At 41.7% G+C, this 22,622-nt stretch overlaps 1 protein-coding gene across 3 annotated transcripts in view; it reads right to left on the reverse strand.

Annotated features, from left to right (window-relative positions):
- Positions 1 to 22,622, reverse strand: part of cdh23 (cadherin-related 23) — a 195,409-nt gene that overhangs the window by 85,671 nt on the left and 87,116 nt on the right. For all 3 annotated transcript variants that reach the window (XM_026191131.1, XM_026191130.1, XM_026191134.1), the window contains exons 9-11: positions 19,674 to 19,752; positions 2,491 to 2,603; positions 532 to 720 (exon numbers count right to left, since the gene is read on the reverse strand). In XM_026191131.1, coding sequence (XP_026046916.1) covers positions 532 to 720; positions 2,491 to 2,603; positions 19,674 to 19,752 — 381 coding nt within the window. The remainder of the gene's footprint in view (positions 1 to 531; positions 721 to 2,490; positions 2,604 to 19,673; positions 19,753 to 22,622) is intronic.

Below are 22,622 nucleotides of genomic sequence, written 5' to 3' on the forward strand. Positions count from 1 at the left end.
ACCGGCTAACTGGCCACCCCTAGATGAGCCTGGCTCACAGCCCTGAGGATTGCTAGATGAGGACTTGGGGCAAAAAAGTGTGTTGAATATTTGCAGTTATTCATCAGAAATTGTTTACTACTCCTTTTTGGACATAATTTTGAAAGGTCACTGAAGTTGTCACTGGAAATACTTTAATGTTTGATTGTGTTATTGTCTGCCTATTTTGTGCACCAGGACTTTTGACGTGTAAAGTTTTGCCAGCACTGATCTAAGAAGTCTTCAGTTGTGGGCAAAAACTGGTTTTGTAACCGCTAAATTCAATCACTGACATGAGAATATTTGCAACAGATGCCATGAAAGTCACTTCAGATGTTCCGGACATATTGCATTCATTCCTGAGTCTGATCAAATGTTCTTGTGTAATTAAAAGAAAGGTGTTGATGAGAATAGAGAAGCCAAAAACGTAATGCCTCCCGCTACAGCTGTTGTCAGCACAGGGGCATACAAATGTTGTGAATAGTGGAAACCATTAAGATGTGATCTACCCACCTCGTCCTTATCTTCTGCCTGGATGAAGAGGGGCAGGGCAAAGCCCACCTGTGCCAGTTCGGTGATGCGGACCCGATATTCAGAACTGTTGAACTTCGGGGCGTTGTCATTCTTGTCAATTAACAGGATGGTGAAGGTGGTCACCACAGTTGCCCTAGATGGACTGCGGTCATCATTCAGCTCGGTGGCCTAACAGGAAGCCAGAGCAGGAAATGTTCATCAGAGAGAGAAAGAGAGAGAGAGACATAGCGAGAGTGAGAGAGAGCGATCCATTTGATTGGACTGAAAATGTCATTCTGGATGGAGACGGTCAGCACGCAATCTCACTCGGTATTTACAGCTGTTCATTTATTGGATCAAAAGGTAGACAGACGGCCTAAAAGCAATCACAGAAATAGGCTCAAAGTGAGGCCAAGAGAAGGCCAGCACATGTACATCCACACATACACACTCATACGCATGAACACACAATGAGATTTAGGTGAAAGAAGTCCAATTGAGGAGACACAATTACACACACTCTGTTTTTGCCTGCCTCAGTTATTGAAGATGGCTGCCCTCTGAAATGAAAAAAATAGGAGGGAATGATAGAAAGGGGCAACCACTGTCTTTTATTGACGAACGAGTGTCACAGGCAATAGGAGGAGAAGCAGAAACAACATGCTAGTCTGGATAATCAGATAGTTTAGCCTCTTTCGTAACAGTGCTCCAGAATAATTTGACCTCCACCTCCACGTGCTCAGTGCTATCTAAGCTGCCTGAAGTTGAGAAATTAGTTGTATTACTACGGCACACTCCAATCAATAGCAGCACCGGCTAAGAAAGCACAAGAAGAGGAGAGAAAATTTAGAGAGGAGGGAGAAAAATCCATATCTTATAAATAAATTTTTGGGTGACATTTTTTTCTTTTCCAGCCTTTTTGCTCATTCTACTTTTCTGGTTAGTAATTATTGATTTCAATTAAAAAGACAAGCCTGAGCCTGGAATATGTTTGCCAGAATCTCTTTTTGTATTAAACCTCAGAGCCAAATGTATCTCAATGGTCTCTCGTATAAAAATGTCACGCGACCTGCTTTTTATTACCAATAATTGCAGCCAAATCAGTAAATACACAAACGCCAGAGGGGCCATTTCTCTTAAGGTGTGGCAGATTTGACTTGTCAAGCTATCAAGATCACGAATGGAATATTGTAACTACACAGAAAAATGAGGCCTTTGTTCACAAATCTTTCCGCTTTCAGCAGGACTTGGAAATCCATTTCACGCGCCCTCACACCCTGTGGGAACCACTCGGTGTACAATGGTGGAGGAGAAGAAATAATGACAACAAAAGTGGAGGACTGGACAAGGTGGCAAGGCTCCGGGTTGGGAGGTGGGGGGACAAGGGGGGGGCGAGAGGGAAGGAGTGACATGCTAAAAAGCCAAGCGAGACAGACTTGGCTCATGGAGGGATAGAGGGATTCAGAGATCACACCTACTTCAAACAAGAGAAAAGGGGAAAAAATGGAGGAACAAAGGAGGCCTCAGCATTAAGGAGGACTCTAAATCCTCTTCCTCTTTCTTGTTCTCTGCTCCCCTTGTTCTAATATCTGCTCATTCAGCACGAGCCTCTGGAGGGGACATTATCACAGAATCGCAAGCATGAATATGGCCACTAATGAGCCCAATAAAAGCACTTGAGTTTGTCAGAGTCTCATTTGTGCAGAAGCATATTGACAAAGCATCTAAAGATATACTGCACGCACATCATACATATCTAGTTCTAACTGATTTCCTGCATAAGCGACAGACTGTATATCCAGTCTAAGAGATCTGTTTAGTTGGTCTTTGGAGACTATATAGAATACACTTTCATATCAAAGTTCTCTCTTAATCCAGCGGTGAAGCAGCCTTTCAGTCTCTTCTCTAGCCTACGACAGTCCCTCCACACAATAACTCCCCCCACATTCGGCAGCTCACCCTGACAGTCAGAGAGAATCCTGCTGAGTAGAGGGGGTTTTCTCTGTCCAGCTGCCCATTCACTGTCAGGGATCCACTGATGTAGTCCAGGGCAAAAACACTGTTCGTGTTTCCTAGATGGAGTGAGAGAGAGAGGGAGAGAGGGAGACCAAAGAAAGTCAGAGAGAGAAACAAAACCTGCATAGTTGATAATTCAACATGTCTCCTGGGATACAACAAGAATCCTTTGGAAGGGAAGGTGGTGGATGAGCCATGTGCAAGTCTCTATTTCATGTAATATGGATACTGCATTCACTGTGCTGTCTTTTATCTCTGTACCTCCCTTAGGCTGGCTGACCTCCTCCAACCTGTCCACAAGCTGCTTCTCCTAAACCCGCTTTATTTCTGTCACACTCCCCTTCCCTTTTTCACTTCTTTATTGAGTTCATCTGTAATTTATGTAGTGATAATGCTGTCAGTAACTGACTGCAAGCATAGTTACACATCCCGGGAACTACAAGCATCGTGGCTGATATCGGAAAGATCTTTTTTTATTATCACTGTTAGTGTCACGGAGACTTTTTTAAAAATTAAATAAATGGGCTACTGTTTTGTTTGTCTGTGAATTCTCATATGCAGGCATAAAACCATTTGTGCGTGCACCATGGGTCTCCTGTATCATTTGTGCTGCTGATTGGCAGTTAAGTCGCGATAAAAGCATCAAAGACGACGCATGCTAGTAAGAAAGGATGGGATGTAGGACATCAAATGTTTTTAAGTTTGAATTTAAAACAATCTTTACTTAGAAACTAAAACCCACAGATGAACTTCAAGAACATATTTGGATGTATAATTTGGTATTAATAGAATCTTATAATTCTTATAAGAATTTCTTAAACTGTAACATAATAGGCTTACAATACAGATTGACTGCAGTCACCCCTTTTTGCATGGGTTGATAAATTGCATTAACTTTGTCATACTCCATGCACTCCTTCAGAGAGGAGCATTTCAAATTATGAACGCTGCACTGTTCTCATTAACAAGTTCAAGTGTGCCTGGTGTTATCCATTCACTTCAATTAAACAGGTTAAAATATTAGACCGAGGCCCACTTGAGTCCTCTTCTAATATTTTCTTATTCCCTCTATTCCTTTTCAAATTACCGTCCTTCTCGTTAACTTTCACACCTCTCTCACACTTTTCTGTGACACTTTCTCTTTCTGTCTCTCTCTCCCTCTCTCTCTCCGACACCCTGCTAATTACACCCAGCAGATGGAGAGCACAAACAAAAGTACACCCAATGGCCCTCACCTCTTCACTTTTAATGTTCTCTTGCTCCAGCCCCGCACTGCCTGGTATCTCCCTCTCTCAGATCAGATGCTCAAGTCTCACTCAGAGAAGCTAATGCCTTTACACTTTCAGTGTGATCCTTGGCGCCGATGATGTGTTATATGAGACGTGAATAGCCCTTTTGAAATCTCTGGTAAGTAGCACTTTATAAATGTGAATGTTATTACAGCAATCTGTTCAGCTGAAGGCAAACAATGGAGGAGACAAGACTAAATGAGATCAATGAATGAATGGGAAACATACCTAGGACTAATTCAATTACACCGTGTTAACATGGAGCACTTTAACACTTTTAACAGCGGCCACCACAGCAGGTCATCTGTGATGTCGCACACTGCAGGTTAAACAGGTTAATGTGAGGGAATGATCAAAAATCGAATAATGCTGAACAGATAAAATATAATCCAGCCGCAACCAAATCAAAAACATCTGACAAAAATGAGTACTACACATCAGCACACCATTATGCTGCGTGCCAGGGTGGTCAAAAATAAGGCCCAGGGCACTAGAATTGGCCTGGAAAAGACTAGCACACTGGACAGCTTTAGAAAATATAAAGGACGGCATCGCTTTTCAATTTTTACCTGTAGTTTCAGAGGTTTTACAGCTTTTCCTGCTAATAAAGACGTTTCCATACAACAGTAAAATAATAGATACAGTAAAGTTTTTTTTTACTATTGACTATAGAAATTTATGGAGTTTTTATTGATTTGTTTTTACAATGGCTCCAGTTAAAAAAAAGTTAAATTGTGAATTAAGAAAAATTTTCATTTTGAATTATATTACACAATTTAGGTCGTAGAATTTAAGTCATGCTGACAGATTTGTTTCATTTTTTTGGGACACATTTATTTATTGGTTTTAACAAGTTTTACATAATGCACCATAGGTTTCTTTCCTTTACTACAGCAGTATTTTTCATAATGTAGAAAAACTAAGTCGCACTGTTGAAATTGCACTTCTTTTTCTTATACTGAGATATCTGAGACATCTAATGTGTATTTTAACGTGCTTATACTGAGATAGGAGAGTTTGACTAGTCTGGTCCATTTGAGATTAATGTAAGCTGTATGTGGCATTCGATGTAAAACGACTCGACATCCCAGCTCTAGTTTAAGGCACGTACACTACTAATGTCCCTGTTAGCCCGCTTTGGGGAAATTTTTAAAATTTCATTTTAACATTTCCCCATCAGTGAACTGCGTGTACCAAATTCATGCATGTAAGAATTCAGTCAACAACTGGCCTGCATTAAATGACCTGTATTCAAAAATTAAATTTGAACATGCTAGCATCATAGACAGGTCACATTTAACTAAAACTTGTTATTGAAATCTTAAGCACCACAACATTTAACATGTATCGCTTTCAGTATGGCACAACTCTGAACGAGAGACACTCACACGATTGGACTGTGCATGCCTCCTGTGTCAAATTTAATGCTATGTTTGTTATTTGCAATAGCATTAAGACATTAAAGCATTTGTTTAGGATGCTCTTTTGCTATTTCCATGCAGAAAACTGATCGTTCAGTCTGCACCTGTGCGGAAGGTCGGAAGCACCTGCTGCAGTACGCACACTTAGAGGGACTCTTTTGGTGGCAATGACAGCGAGAGCTAAACATTTACAGGTGTGGTTACACTTCACCATAGTTGATACTGAAGCCTTTTGCACATATGGCAGGGTGTTTTGTGGCACACATCAGTGTTGTGTCTGAAGGAGAGGGCCTAGAGAAAAATAAAAAATGAGCTCTTGAATTTATTTGGTTTCAAGGCTAACATTACTCCAGTTTTGGCAGATTACAAACAAATGTATACTGGATTTACTTTAAGGTCTATTCAGTAAAAATGAAACAGATCTGTCTGAAATACTATTTGAAGTTCTGGCCAGAAATTTGTTGTAGCTAATCCCCCGGTTTTGTCCTAATAATATAAATCAGTCATAGTTTTTGTAGCTTACCAACTATTACTTCTTTTACTTTACTTTATTCTTCTTTTTACATTTTGAGACATGATTGCTTTTCATTAGCTTTTGCATGATTAAACTAACTTCCTTTAACTATATGACATGATAAATGCTATTTTCCCTTTTTCTGAAATCCTACATTCACAAGTAAGAACACTGTGAACCTTGACCTACACTTTGAGCGGGATTAAGAAACATTCTCTTTCAGATAGGTTAGAGTAATAGCTGAGGTCTAGACTTCAGAGAAACATGTTGAGGTAAGTCTATAGTATACAACGACTAGGGGTCAACAGATTAACCCATGCCTGCGTTCCCCACTCCCCAGTCGGCACTCTATTATTGCCCTATATCTAGTCTGGAATGGAAGGGAGGGAAACTACAGAAGAATGAACATTGAGGAGAGGAGCCAAGCTAGCAAAGAGAGCAAAGCTTTGGGGTAATTGGCCTGGACTGAGGCCAAAAGGTGGAGAGTAGGATGTAGAAGGCACAGAAACTACTGCTGATCATATCCAGCCTACATAATGAATTTAGTTATGTAACTGATGACAAGTGGCATCTATCTATCTATCTATCTATCTATCTATCTATCTATCTATCTGTCTGTCTGTCTGTCTGTCTGGTGAAATATAAAGATGCTGACAAGGATTAAAACCATCATAAAACCTATCCTTCAGCTTCGAGACTACCTTATTGATGAACTGCACAATGACTAGTGAGCCAATAAGCCAGTAAGTCTGATGTTTTCCAAGCTGTTGGCTAACATTAGACTTAGTGGCTTATTTGCCTTAAGTCAAATATAATACTTAAAACCCCCCAAATTTTTTAGAGGCAATCGCTATGATTAAAACAAACCAAAGAAACACAAGACCATCAGTATGAAATAGCCCCTCATGGTCAGCATTAATAATTCCTATGGTCACCAAAATGATTCCCAACATTAATTTGACCAACAATCATTTTGGGCCATTTGCTAAAACGGCAGATGCTCTTATTTTTCTTTGGCCGACAGTCCTAATAGGTCTGTGAAGGTTCTCAGTCATCCAGGTCATCGTAGTCAAAGGAGCTTGCAAAGAAAAGCGTCTGGACTTCTTTAAGTTGCTTGAAGACGTTTCACCTCTCATCCGAGAAGCTTCTTCAGTTCTAAGGTCAAATGGTGGAGAGTCCCTGATATAAACCTAGTGGGAGTAACCCCCCACAGAGGGACAAAAGGACCCCCTGATGATCCTCTAATCGCCTGAGCCAAGGTGTGAAACTGGGTGTGGGTCCCAATAGGCCAGAGTTTCGGGTGTGTTCATTGTGAAACCTGGCCCCACCTTATCATGCGAATTCCTGAGGTCAGATGGCCCAGGATGTGAGTGGGCGTTAAGGCGTCTGGGAAGGGATCTCAAAACTGGATTATAGATGGCAGAGAGTTGGTGTCGTAAACCCCCGCCTCTGTTCAAAGATGGCCGCTCACAGTGGACATAGATGGCTTCTTTCACTCCTCTTTCAAACCATCTGTCCTCTCTGTCCAAAATGTGAACGTTGGCATCCTCAAAAGAGTGTCCTTTATCCTTAAGATGCAGATGGACTGCTGAGTCTTGTCCTGTGGAGGTGGCTCTTCTGTGTTGTGCCATGCGCTTGTGAAGTGGCTGTTTGGTCTCTCCAATGTAGAGGTCTGGGCATTCCTTGCTGCACTGTACAGCATACACCACATTGTTAAGTCTGTATTTTGGCGTTTTGTCTTTCGGGTGAACCAGTTTTTGTCTGAGCGTGTTGCTGGGTCTGAAATGCACCGGGATGTCATGCTTGGAGAAAACTCTCCTGAGTTTCTCTGATACACCGGCTACATAGGGGATGACAATGTTGTTGCGTCTGTCCTTCTTATCCTCCCTCGCTGGTGTCTGGTCTTCTTTTCTGTGCCTCTTTGCTGACTTTAAGAACGCCCATTTAGGGCGTTTAGGGCGCCCAGACACCAGCAAGGGAGGATAAGAAGGACAGACGCAACAACATTGTCATCCCCTATGTAGCCGGTGTATCAGAGAAACTCAGGAGAGTTTTCTCCAAGCATGACATCCCGGTGCATTTCAGACCCAGCAACACGCTCAGACAAAAACTGGTTCACCCGAAAGACAAAACGCCAAAACACAAACTTAACAATGTGGTGTATGCTGTACAGTGCAGCGAGGAATGCCCAGACCTCTACATTGGAGAGACCAAACAGCCACTTCACAAGCGCATGGCACAACACAGAAGAGCCACCTCCACAGGACAAGACTCAGCAGTCCATCTGCATCTTAAGGATAAAGGACACTCTTTCGAGGATGCCAATGTTCACATTTTGGACAGAGAGGACAGATGGTTTGAAAGAGGAGTGAAAGAAGCCATCTATGTCCACTGTGAGCGACCATCTTTGAACAGAGGCGGGGGTTTACGACACCAACTCTCTGCCATCTATAATCCAGTTTTGAGATCCCTTCCCAGACGCCTTAACGCCCACTCACATCCTGGGCCATCTGACCTCAGGAATTCGCATGATAAGGTGGGGCCAGGTTTCACAATGAACACACCCGAAACTCTGGCCTATTGGGACCCACACCCAGTTTCACACCTTGGCTCAGGCGATTAGAGGATCATCAGGGGGTCCTTTTGTCCCTCTGTGGGGGGTCACTCCCACTAGGTTTATATCTGGGACTCTCCACCATTTGACCTTAGAACTGAAGAAGCTTCTCGGATGAGAGGTGAAACATCTTCAAGCAACTTAAAGAAGTCCAGACGCTTTTCTTTGCAAGCTCCTTTGAGTCCTAATAGGTGTGGAACACTGAAAATGACCACTATCGGACGCAGGAAGACAATGAAACACAGGATCAGTAACACAGAATATTGCAAAAAGGCCACATGTAATCAATGTAATAATCCTGCAGTAACCGCTAGACCCAAGTATCTTGTTAGGAGAAGTGTAGTAGTGTGTTGTTGTAAGAGTGTGCATGGGGGGGAAAAAAACACAAAAAAACTGCCACTTTGTGTTACGCACTAGTGACACTAAGCTGACACAACATTCATTGCAACATTTCTTTTTGCCTGATGGGAGAGGCAGGCAAGTTGATGTTGACAACAATTGTTAGAGGTGGTGGGAGGGTAACGCGCATCAGGGACTTAGACCCACTCAGTGTGGGCATCTTGCCTCTAAATTGCTTTGTCAGCTTCAGTGGCCTGACTAGAATGCCAATCTTCTCCAACAGCCGCCCCTTGCCCGGACGACTGGGTGCTCACCTGGCCGAGCGGCTATCGTGCATACACAAACACGCGCATCTACAAAAAGCTCTAGAGTGCCGTGCTGTAATGTACATTTGCGAGATAACAGCAGGCTGCTGGTTGTACTCTCTGCATGCATCCGTTAAGAGGCTTTGACTCATTGCTTCGGGTTCCATTGAAGGGGCCTTCCACCTAGGCACCGCTGTGTTGAGCTTGACCAGAGAGACAGACTGAAATTACACAGGGTGACTCAGAGGTGCCACTGAGAAAGAAAATATAATCATAATCTAATTGCTGATGCAAAGTGTTCTCCAGTGCTCTGCTAGGACACAGTGATTAGACCCCCAACGGATGAAAATTGCTGTTCAAAGATACACACGCACCCAAATTATACACAAATAGCAATAAACTCTTTATTTGAATTTTGAAATTCAAATTTGTTACTTCAATTTGTGTTTTGTGTGTGTTAATATTTTGCTGTTTCAATTTCAAACTCCTAAGAAGAAATTCAAAGATTTGTGTACGTGTGTGTCAGAGTGCATCTAGTGTTAACTAGGAGAGTTTGACTCTGTGATGTGAGACTCCAGGGGATTAGCCATGCTCTCACATTACCAACAGTACTGGACTGGAAAATGAGAAAGCATGGCATGATTTTGTCTAGAGTGGGCCTGCACACTCAAATTCATCCACTCACGCACACACCTCGAGAAATGCCCACAGGCACTGAGACACACACAAACTCACACAAGCAGCTCTTATTTTCTGGGAATTTATAATGTGCTCAACAGCTTCAATGGCCAATGCTACAATTACAAAATAAAAGAAATCCAAATAATTTGCCACTTTTGAAGAATCTCGGCATTACCAAAGAATAGGTGGAAAACACGAGTGTAGATCTCATATTATGTATTGACAAACACATTTACACCCTTGCATCATTAACAATGGAGTGAAGGCTTATTTCCTGAGAACAGTTTTGTTATTGAAATTCACTCCCTCACAAACAGCAAAGGAGCGAGTGTAGACACAGGGGGGGAAACATGCTAGTGATTCTGGGCGACTTCCGTGTTCTAAGTTGCAAAAGTGGAAAACTTACACGTGTAGTTATTATGGGAGGATTGCCCTGGAAGCAGAAGATATAAAGGATCTGATCTGATGAGTTCAACTGGGTGTGCGACGTGTGGATAACAATGACTTTCTCCAAAACTCGAGCTTTTGAGGACAGCCGAAACAGGACTTCTCCGAGTGTAATCGCCATGACTAAGCTAGTGACAACTGTTTTTTCTAGTTGGTGACAACACCATGGGGGCGCTGGAACATTCTAGTAATGTGATATGGCACGCAGCCAGTGCTTAGAGGCTCGGGGCTAAGATTTTGTGTACTTTGCTAAATGTACACAAATTAGTGTCACTTTTAAGGATTACGCCTACAGGCATTCATATTAATGATGAGGTTTTAGTTATTGTCTTCAAACTACACTTGCTTCAAAATCTAAATGAACAGCTTCTCACTTACACTGATTTGCTTATGCACGTGCTCATCCGTGCATTCACACAAACCCTTTAGTGTATGACAGCTACTAGTGCATATGCATGTGCTCCTGTGTGTCTGCGATGTGAAGTGATAATGCCATTGGCAGACAAGCTGCATTTCATGAATACTAAATGAATTAGTTTCATCAAAAGTTTTTTTCTTCAGAAAAGATTCAAGGACAAGTATTGTCTGAGAATGTGTGGCAGATGAAACCGACTTCTGTTTGTAACCACAGATCACTCAGGTTGACACAGCTAGTAAGATGCACGTAAGCGGTCTTTGTGCTTTGACCCTTCCTGCCACCTGAAGCCCTAAAGCCTAACTTATGCTGTAACCTGATGTGCAGCTCCAGAGACGTGGGTCCCCTTCATTGCCAGCAACCTGTGTAAATGCTGTTAATGGTGTTGGCCATTTGCTAGGCTACGTTGCATGCTCTGCACAGGTTCTACAGATGTATAAATTAAGCTTTACTTTCATGTACATACAACCCACTTTGATTTTAAGTGGGCATCCCATTTCTGTCAGTATATTCAGCAGCATGTCTCACTTTTTGTACATAATAAAACATACTGCTGTAGAAAATAAAATAAATCTGTCAGCATGACTTAAATGATAAGTAATAAATGTGAACTTATGGAAAAAGTACTGAAAGCTCATTGCCCAGACAGCTGTAATTATAAATAAGATTATTTTTTTTGTATTTTGCAAAAAATGTCCTTTTTCTGGACGCATTGTAAAAAAAAACCAAACAATAAAATCTCATAAAGTTCTATAGTTGATAGTGAAAAAACAAGAACTTTTCTGTCATTTGATTCTTTATCTATTATTTCACTGCAGTATGAATGAATTTATTAGTAGGAAAACTTAGTAAAATATAGTTAAAAGTCTAAAATATATGCCCTCCTTCACATTTTCCAAAGCTCTCAAATGAGCCAGACCAGAGTCTCTGCTAGGCCAATTCTGACCCCCGGGCCTTTTGTTTGACACCCCTGCTCTAAACATTTAGACAAATGCTGCTTTTCCAGTAACGAGTGGGCGGATTGCTGAACAACAGTGGAATTTTTTTCCATAGCAGTACTTATTGACTTGATTTTACAACAGGCACTTGCAGCCACTTATCTTTGAATGTGCTTAGTGAATCCAATGAGATGTTAGCCTTTTGCGCCTCTACCAAAAGAACTAGTCAAATTTGCTTGTTCTGTGACATTGCACATGATCCCACACCCATCGACGTGACATGATCAGGCCAAGCTTTTGGCTCTTCTACCTGCAGCTGAACATAGTTTTTTATTGACTTATGTGTGAAAAGTGAAATTAACAGCTAAGTAAGAACAACAACAAACAAAAGAAAGAGGAAGAGAAGTACAGTTTACCTCTACCCTGCTGGCCAACAACAATACTGTTGGTTTGGTAACGTTACAAATAATTGAAGACACAGTCATCCCATGACCATTGTTGGAAGTGTGTGGGTGGAATGGGAGAGTGTCCAACTGCAGTTTGGACAGGGCATAAATCCTACTTTATTACATATTTATTAGGAACAAACAGCATTAAAACATTCTGTGCGCTTCCTCCAATGACTTTAGCTCAAGATGCCACTGACCTAACCTAACCTCAGACCAACACAATTCTCATCCTGGTCACAGATAAATGTATCCACGATCTACAATCTTCAGGTCTCATGAAAAATAATTAGGCTTACAGCTATTGATTCCTGGATTTGGTCTGTCAGCCCAAGACGTCACAGTCTCTTTTCAACTGAGTATTGAACTGGCAGTGTGGTCTTATCGCTAGTGTGTGTATTTGAAGTGTATTTGTAGCAGCGTGTTTGCGAAAAATCTTGTCGGTGTCTCTCAGTGAGACTAGGCTAGACTGATTTACCCTATTATCTGATTTTTTGCAGCGTGCTAGACAACACAAAGTCAGTTTTTGCACAGAGTACAAAACAGCAGCGGGTTAGAAGACAGCAGAAGAGGAAATTGGATTTGACATTGGGAAATGCTGTTGTTCACAAGCCAATAGCTTAGAATATCACTTCTTAAGGCCAGTGGTGTCCTCTTTATCCAAAGGGTAAATGAACAGAACAGCAATTGATAAACCTCCAGTGTATGCTGGAAATATAACAAAAGCAAAATAGACCTTTTATTACAATTAAAATACAGACCAATAACTGAGATCAATAGTGGAAAAGAATTTGAACAGCTGTGCAGTTTTTGTGCTCTTTCACGATGCATTGCTCTGCTAGCAGGGGCTGATGCCTTTGAGGAGGGTTGTTGCCATGCGGGGTGTCCTTGTTCTTCCACCACATCCAGTTGGCTAGCACATGTCAGAATAACATCCACAAAGATGTGAGCATCATGTCCTCACAACGCAGCAGATTTTGCATCGTAAGGAGATGATCAGTATTATTGACTTCACATTTTAGTTGCTGTAAAGCTGAGGCTGATCACACCATAACAAAGTGAGGCCTGGACTTGGCTGTGATTGCATTTGATTGCTGCACTCTACTAGACTTCACTAGTCCTGGGATTGTGTCACAATCAGCATCCCGCAGACTATCTGCCTTCCCTGAGAGATTACATAGCACCGGGCTGTGGTGAGCCTCAGAGCGTCTAATTGAAAACCAGGAGAAATCCCCGTGATGCGACAGTGACAATAAGAGCTCCCTATAGAATAACAGGTATTAGGCTTGTCCATATTACAACATGTCTGCTGATACAAGTTAGGCAGTAGTCGCATGGAATCAGAGCATCAGGGTGTAGCAGTACTGAGAGATAAAGATATGTGGGGAAAGACAGACAACGGGAAATAATCGCCTTTACAACTTATCAGTGTGTCCAGGCAGGAAATGGCATGGCCGTACCTGTGACACCGCTTTGCTGAGGGCAGGCTAGAGGATGCCCCCCTAATACTAAGTGCAGTGGACAGTGGACACCTGTTCTGTCTCTGTGTCCATAGGCAAATGTGTACGTGCAATATGTGGTCTTGCTCTTCAGGTTCCTGACAGACTTCAAAATACCCAGTGATGATATTGTAAATCTGTACTACTTTAGCTGCAAATTAAATAACATCTTTGCTGCAGTTTCCCAGCACGAAGACGCTACAATGAGAAAGGAAGAATGGTCTAAAAGGAAAGAAAAGTGTAGCGATGGAAGGAGCTTAGAGTGGGATTAGTTGTGCTTGCATGTGACAAAAGCGATAGAACCAAGCACACAAAGATAAACAAGAGGCTGATATGAAAGGCTTGGGGGATGTCCTTTCGTTCTGTGAGACGCAAGGCTGACGTTTATTCTGCTTATTCTTACACTATTATTACAGCGCAGAGGAGAGGCTACAGAAACTTTACATAAGCTTAACTCTTATCCTAACGGACAGCAGTATTTTTGGGGCAAGACTGCTTGCCTCAAGTCCTCTATAATAGAAATCACAGAAAGCAAGACAGAAAGTTATTTTTAGCAGGTAAAATATGTTCAGTAGGTCAATATTGGGTATTTTTTATATTTCTTAAGATGAATACTGTGCTTTAATATCTGTCTGTAAGTGTGAAGTAGGTGATCTGTCCGAGCATATATGTGTGCAGATAGACATGAGCATGTAGCGAGTAGACATTGTGCTAAAATGAGTCCATCTGGGCTTTAGAGTGATAGTTCCTCAGGTCATTGGGGGTGTCATTGAGACTGACTAGTGTTGTCTGTGTTTCCCCCCTGTCGTCCTCAGGGATGGGTTTGAGCAGATGATGGCTGACGTTTTGGGATTGTTTATTGCTTGAGTTGCTGTCCAAAAGCTATGATGTAATGCTATAGATGTGAATAATGTAATACAATGCTATGGCAGAAGCTCATTGGTGTAGAAGCTCATCAGTCAGAAACACCCCGGGTTTGTGTACTCTTTGATCTTTACCTTTCTTTTTAGTCGCAATTTATTTATGTGCTTAGTTTCTTCTTTAGCTCTGCTGTAGCTTGATAGCATAGCTGAGCATCATCTCAGTGATGACAGAGGTGCAAAGCTGTTATGATCTTATCTTTTAGAGGGATTAATCTGACAAATCTTTCCAAAGATCTAACAACTTGAGTCAAAGTTGAGATGCTAGCGTTAGAGGAGAACTGTCATGGGAACATGTAATCTGATATTCCTGAGAGGAACAGGAGTCACAGCAAGCGGTGAAACAAGACTAAGCACGCAGATATTTGATTCCAAAGACATCTGGGTGCCAAGTATCCATCCAACCATCCATCCTGAGGTCAAATGTTTTCATACAGAAACACCTGAAGCACAAGCTACCCCAAGGAGGAGGAGCCACAGATCTACTCCCTAGTCTCCTGAATGACTGAGCTTCTCTTTCTTCTTCTTTTTCTTAAAAAAAAGGTTTTTAATGTGTATTTAAATTTTATTACATGGCAGATGTGTGACTGAATAAGTAGGAAGAAGGACCACTAAGAGTAATCAATAAGGATCTGCTGCACAACTTTCCCAAATAAAAAGCCTTGCAAAAATGACAAATACAATAATCGCAAAAAGGCATGCTGGACTGATTTTATTTCAATTCAGCATGCCTCTCAGCACTAAGGAGCATGCTAACATGATTACTACAACGTGAATTAAGTATTGTCTTTTAATCTTGTTTGCAGGCACATTGCATGGTCAATGCTGCTTTTAAGCTGCTTTTAAGCTGTTTTGATGATTATACTGCACGCCCCATTTAAGATATGCAGGAATCAACATCATTAAGTAATAAATGCATGAAATAAAAAGTAACTTGTATATTTGGAGCGACTTTAGTACCACTGACAATGATGAGCATTAAGTAATTTACCGACCATCAACTCAGAAGAAAGATTGTGTTTTAGCCACACTTAAAAAAACCAAAACTCTGTCAGGAGTATACATGAATATGTTTGTTTGTTTAAGGCAACAGCCACTATAGGTGTGCGATAAAACCTTTCTTTCTCATTTCCAGTAATTGAGGAATTGTTGGAGCATTTTGGGTCAGAAAACCCCCCACAGATGTTTAGAGCAGGAAAAATCCAGTGGATAGTTCAGCAGTGGGCTATTGCTAAAGTGATATATAATGAGAGCAGTGAGTCAGAGGTCCAATAAGAGGGCTAAGTCTCACCCTGTGGACCGGGGATTTACCATCAGAACCGCTACCCTGAATCTCCTTCATCATAACAAAAAAATAACAACTGCAACACTGCGGGCAGAGCGCTGCTGTGATTCTATCTCATGTACACATCAAATCCCAGATACACTCCTCTGATTGGAGGAGGGAGAGGAAATCCTCATCTTGAGTCCCACAATCATTAGCGTGAATCACAGCTGCAATTAAAACCTCGTTTATCTTAATTACTGAACTAATGAGACGAGTCCCGCAGGAGTGAGCCGCAGTCTCAGAGGACACTCGGGGTGAGGAGCGGGAAGGCAAGAGAGGAGTCATGCAGAGTCACACTTAAGTCTGCAAACAAGCACGCCCTCGCACCAATCTGAGCAGATAGACAGAGGCATATGTGTAAGCGTGCATGTACAAGCACACACATATAGAGGCTACACACACATATATCCATGCAAAATGCATCATCATATAACCTTACCCTCCCACCTTTATCTCCTAGCACTACATCACCCTTCAACTTCCATTATCTATCAAACTTATAATGATTTTATCAAGCCTACAGACTCCATCTCCATAAGGGCTTAGTGCGGTGCTATAACTCTTGATTTTGCAACGACCGGGAATACATCGCACCACCTAATTAATGTCTTTTTAATGCTTTTCTCCTCCAGAGCTTAACTCAGCCAAGCTCAACTTTGCAACAAGCACAACACACACAACAATACAACATGTGGCAGCAGACGGTAAGTAAGACTGAGTAGGTGTGTGCACTGAATGGGAGCAGCAGGTTTATGGTGAGCTCAGTAAAGAAGTGGGCTGGGCAGTGGCCTCTCTGTCCTGAGCATACAGCTATCAAGCGCACACACTCACAAATAATGCATGGCTGCGCACATGCGTGGACAAAGGGTCAAATTCCTTCGTTCAGCTGTGAGATTGCGCAGTGACTCAGCAGATGGTAGAAGACTGAATATCTTTATCACCACAAATTCCCATGGTGTGCCAAGCATATCAAGCGGTGCCAGCCCTTATCAGCCAGCTGGCAATAGTGGAGGCACCGATGTCCCTCCATCCTGGCCATTCTGGGCTCAACAGGGGGCAAGCAGAGTTTAAAGGATACAGTCCACAGACGGTTGTAATCCTCCCAATGGGTGTTTATTTTCCACCACGCAGATCAATGTTTCAGTCCTGAAGGATCTTTGAGGGATTGTTCGTCCTTCAGGACTGAAACACTGATTGTGGTTGAAATAAACACCCTGCAGGGGTATTAAAGAAGCATTGCAGCAGTGGATGGACAACAGAGTCAAAAGTGTTTGTGTGTTTTATCTTAATAGAAATAGAGATGCTTCATGTCTCTCCTGATTAACTATGATTCAGGTTTGTATTCTCAAACAGGCCGCACAAGTCTGACTGATACGCTCAGCGGCTGTGATGCATACAAGCAACACAACTGGGTCAATTACTCAGATATAAATCATAATTTAAATTGACTATTTGCCGCTCACAGAAGCTTTGTGACAGTCAAGAATAATTTATAATAGTGCTGTCAAAATTACTGCATTCTTTTTTGTGAGTCAATTGTAATATCTGACACATTAGAAAGAAAAATGAACACAATTAGCACGGCTAGATCACTTCACAAGTTGTGTAGGGTTCTGTAAATTGCACAGGTGGCTCACCGTCCCCGTGTCAAAACAGGTGTTAATGTGCATCAATGAGGAGAAAAAAAGAAACAGCTGAGGGTAAACTGATGGAACAGTCATCAGGTAAACTTGTTTTCCATTCTCTTCAGATACGATGTCAACAAATAGCACTAACATTAAGTTAATGTGCAGTCAACTCTCGATCTGTCTGTGTCTGGCCTGCATCCACTTCCATGAGTTCTGCTTTTCTGGCACATGAAAATACATTCATATCCATGTGCACAAAAAAAAGTCTGCCTTCCAGTAATTAACTCTATAAACATTTGTCCAGGCCAATTACCCTGGGGCAACGTTGAAACTTAAAACGAGCATGCTTAAGTTTAAAATAAGGAAATGGACTCAAGCAAGATGGCGTCACAGTGACTACTGATTTGGAGAAAATTAAAAAAGGTTGATTAGCTGGGTATACTGGGCAATATGATTACATTTCTCTCAATAAATATTACTAAGTATTCATTCAAGCCACAGGACTGTGCAAAAGCCTTCAGCTACCTGTCATTTATTTATCATTTGATAGGAAAATAGGAGATAAGTGCATCAATTTATAGAGATATTAGACAGTCAACATGCTTTTAACGAATTCGGCAGTGTGTTTGGGATCATCATCAAGCTGAACTGGCAGATATGCAGTCCCAAACCTTGACGGAGCCTCCACCGTGTTTTACAGAGGGCTGCAGACACTCACTGTTGCACCTCTCTCCTGTGTAATTTGATATACTTCAGCCTTTCTCACAATAACCAAAGAAAGTCTTTGAAAGATGTTCAGAAAGTCTTGATAAGTATCGCCTCACGAGCTCTTGAACAACAGTCTTGCTACTTTGAAGTAAAACATAAAGAAATGAGTGGTGATTCAAGACTTTTGCACATTACTGTAAGTATGGGTTATTTATATTTAATGTTAATATTCACTTCCACTTATTCCACTTAGAGGAAATTAAATTCTATATTAATTCCATGCTTTTTTCCATTCTTCGATCAGAAGCTTCAGTCTTAAAAAGGTAATTTATTGCAATTAATCCCAGCAAATCTTTTCATTAATACCTTTTCTTTTAAACTGATTAAGAGTTGTAGTTACAAAATAATAGCATCTTAAAAAAGAGAGTAATTGACTACAGCAGGAGGAATTTAGGATATTGTCATCATTATGTCATTAAGCTGTTCTGAGTTATGCTTCCTGCATTAAGAGCTAACTGTAAGATAAATTGGCACAGGTGTAAACATGACAGCTGAATCATTCACTTAATCTAGTTATATTCATAATACTGGGGTGCATTTAAAGTTTATCCTGTTACATAGTCAGTCAATATTACTCTTGTTGTAACTTCTCCCAGATATCCATCTGCACCTTTAGCCCAAGCTTAACAACGAGTTTTACAGGATTACGAAGCATGTGAAGCCAGTTTTACAGAGCAAAGTGGTGCAGTGGCGCATAAAGATTAAGACACAAAGCTACAAAGTGTGTGCAGAGTTAATACGCAATGCTTTTGCTGCATGCCATTAGTACTCATAACAATAATTATTTCACGAAATCTTTATATTAATTTGATTCCTTGAGCCTCGGAAGGATGAATATAGTATTCATGTCATTACAAATACCTGTCTATCCCCAGATACGGATCAACACCAAAGTTTAACTTTAAGCAACCTTGCCCCAGGGTCAATCTGTCCACCAACTTTCATGAAGTCAGTTCAGTTTGTGAGATATCTTCCTGGCAGACAGACAGACAAAGCAACTGGCAGGCATAAACATCATATCCTTGGCAGAAGTAAGAAAACTGAGTATTTAATGCAGGATCACTGCTTCATCCTTATCAGCACCATACAAGCTGTACAACTCCAAAGTAAAGCTCTCAGATATAGTAACACCAACACAAGTCAGGGATTTCCGAAGTGAGCTTAATATGGCGGTCATTTGTTTTGGCCCTTTATCTCAAATCTAAAACAAAATCTTAAAGAAAACAAAACAAAAAAAACCGCAAACGGAGACGACAACAGAAAAATCGTGGCATCCTTCTCGTCTGCCGAAGGTAAAATTTGTCACGCTGACAAATCATAATCCTGTTTTGATGGCACAAGCCAACTTAAGAATGATAACACAAAATGAAAGCTGACTTCTGCATAACTGAACCAAAACAGTGATTAATAAATGCTCAGAGCCAAGCCTATTCTCCAATTCTGAGGCGCTCCTCTCTGCTGTTATTGACTGTTGTGCTTGATGAGACTTGTCTATTATTACTGCGGAATTATGATAAGAGGTGATCGATTCCCCTCTATGTGCTGCGGATGTCAGATCGATTATGTGACTCAGACCTGTGATGATGGTGTAGCCGATTCCTCTTGGTCGACCAAGATCCTGGTCAATGGCTGTTATCTTCCGCACTTCGTATCCCTGCAGAGACACACACGCACGCACAAATATAACCTGTAAGCTGCATGCAGTCTTCACAGACACATTTTTTTAGTTGTTGAAAAGTAGTTTCCACTTTAATCAGAGAAAAAACAATAACATCAAACCCTTGGGACACAGTTAGCAGTTTTTGCTAAATAAAATACAACTACATGCTATTTTGTCCTCTGCTATGTGCACACAGGATGATAGACGCCTTGAATGTGTTTGAAATCTCCCTTTCTCTTTTCTTCTTTTAAAAATCAGGACAGGATACCTTAGTTTATACCGGTGAATCAAATATCTGTAACCAAAGCATCAACAAGCTAACAGAATATTCCTAGGCATATCAAAACCGTAAATATCCACTTATCTCTCACAAAGACGTGCCCATCAAATTTTAAAGCATAACAGTATCGTATTTCCAATCCTCCTTTGTATCTCTTCAATGGAGAGGGTGGAAAAAAATGTAAAAAGTGCAGGCAAATCACAAACTATTTTTTCTTTATGTGTGTTATTAGCATTTCATTGGGGTTTATTTCTCCTTTCATTGTTTCGAAGTTCCCCTGCTGCGTCAATGACTCTGCTACTCAACAAAACCACAGTGTGACAGCTGAAAAAAGAGAAGAAAAAAAATCAAAACGAAAGACAGAAAGCTATTTGAAAAGTCTTTGATCCGCTGAGCTTTCTCAGCCTTCTTGCCTCAATCAGACGCAGCGGTGGTACTTAAAAACCCCTGTGCTGCAGTGTGAGATTGAGAGACCTTCCCTTACTTCCTTCCTTCTCTCCTCCCTCCCTCCCTTACTCCCATCTCAGCCCTCTCACTCACACCCGAGCAGGCTGCCTCCCATTGATCCTGCAAATTGTGTCTAAGACGTGTTTATGCTCCATTTCTGCCAAAGCATCTCCTGTCATTGACCAATTACAGCAGAATCAATTACAAGCCTTTTAGAGAGACTGATTCGCACCTATCACAAACTGAGGGGGAAACACACCCACACACACACACAAACGAGAAAGATGCAGGGACATACTAAGAGAGGAATAGAGAAAGTGAGTGTGGAGAAGTGATGCTGAAGTAATATGAGCAATATTCTCGAGCTGTCCACACAAGTGCAATATGTTCAATCAAGCGTCAAAGATACAATCCCTCCCCTCCTTCACACACATGCAGACACACACTAACATGTATACACTGAACCTCTTCTCCCTCTTTTCATCCTTTCATTTCTAGCTATACAGTGCATTACCCCCCCATCCTCCTCTCCTTCTCCTCATTGAGTTGACAGCCAAATTGCGTTTGTCCTAGAAGGGGCTTAAACGTCAGTCCGAGCACAGATTCACAGCTATAACAGCTAAAAACCCTGCCCTGTGATTTCATCTGAAAATAATAATAATAATAAAAAAGCATTTCTTCTACTCCTTTGTCAAACTTTTCCCTGGATGACTGCTTGATTGGCCCAGGAATAAAAGAAAGACAGAAACAGAGAAACAAACAGGCCGCCAGAGAGGGAAAGGTAGAAACAGAGCGTGCGCACTTACACCTTTGAGAAATGACCTATGACAGGGACCCAAGTTTGATATCTCTACGTGTAAATGTCAAGGGCCTTGAGAACAGTTGACACTCATTCCGTCACTGTACGCCCTCGGCTTATCACCACCAAACACTGCATAATGGAAATGACACAGAATACCACATGAGGTCATTGAAGGAGTGTCTGTGTATAAGTGTGGTGCTGCTGCGGGCTTGTACTTATGTGTCTGGCTTTAAGCACTGTTGTAATCCTGTGTCTGTAGTGGGGTCAACAGGGCTAAGTAATAGATTTCTGATTTTGGCTGTGTATCTGCCGTGACCTGCTCTTACATTGTAACTGTAATAGGATTAGACACTGCCCCCTACTGTTAGAGGTAAGAGATGAGGCACTCCGAGGCAGTATTACTGAGGATTAAAGCTTCCAAGCTGCTGTGATCTGGAATCCACTTACTAATGTTAACTTTACAATCCAATGTAATTGGACTCTTTTTAAAAAAATCTTCCCTCTTATTCCCTCATCTAACTTTATACCTGGCTTTTTTTCTTCTCTCCGGTCACCTTTTTCTCATTCCACCCCGACATCCTATTCTCTTTCCATACCCTCACACCTCCCCCCTTCCTCCTATTGTGACCTTCCTGGTGACAGTTGATGAATCAGAGAGTCCGGGAGACACCGGGCTTCGACTCCGTCACGCCCCGTTAATATGCATGCAAATGTAGCACTTGACATTTCTACTACAGCGCATTCGGGCTGGGAACGAGGGACGTGCGGGTTGTTGTGTGAGTCGGGGGGCTGATATGGGTGAGAGACTGGGGACGAGACAGAACGAAAACTGATAGAGTGAGAAACCACAATCGGGACGGACAGTGTTATGCCCCTGTGTGTAATTCTCTCTCTACAAGTGGAAACATCAGTAGCTGGACCATTAGCCACCTGGGAACTGAGTTTAAGAGCTGAGCCAGGAGAGTGAACATAATGGTGTACAGAGAAACAGACATTTAGTGTATCACATACCCATTATAAACCTACTTGAAACTGAAACAAAGCTACGGCCATTTTGAGTCCCTAATGTACTTCATGTTATACCCAGACTTCATACACATGCCACAGTATGAGCGCATAAGACCAGAAATCCTGTAGCCCTTGTGACCTTTGGCAGGGGCTTCGCATCTATGGATGAGGATTGTAAATCTATAACAGTAATTACCATCTTCAACCACCACAGTGCTGTATATGGGGGCACTGGACTGAATTTGGGTGCATTTCCAACATTTCCAGTGTTGGAGGCTCAGGAGTGACGATAAGATGTGAAATATCATGCCGTCATTCAATTAGAGT

The sequence above is a fragment of the Astatotilapia calliptera genome, chromosome 13, assembly GCF_900246225.1.
Source record: "Astatotilapia calliptera chromosome 13, fAstCal1.2, whole genome shotgun sequence".
Classification (NCBI taxonomy): Eukaryota; Metazoa; Chordata; class Actinopteri; order Cichliformes; family Cichlidae; genus Astatotilapia; species Astatotilapia calliptera.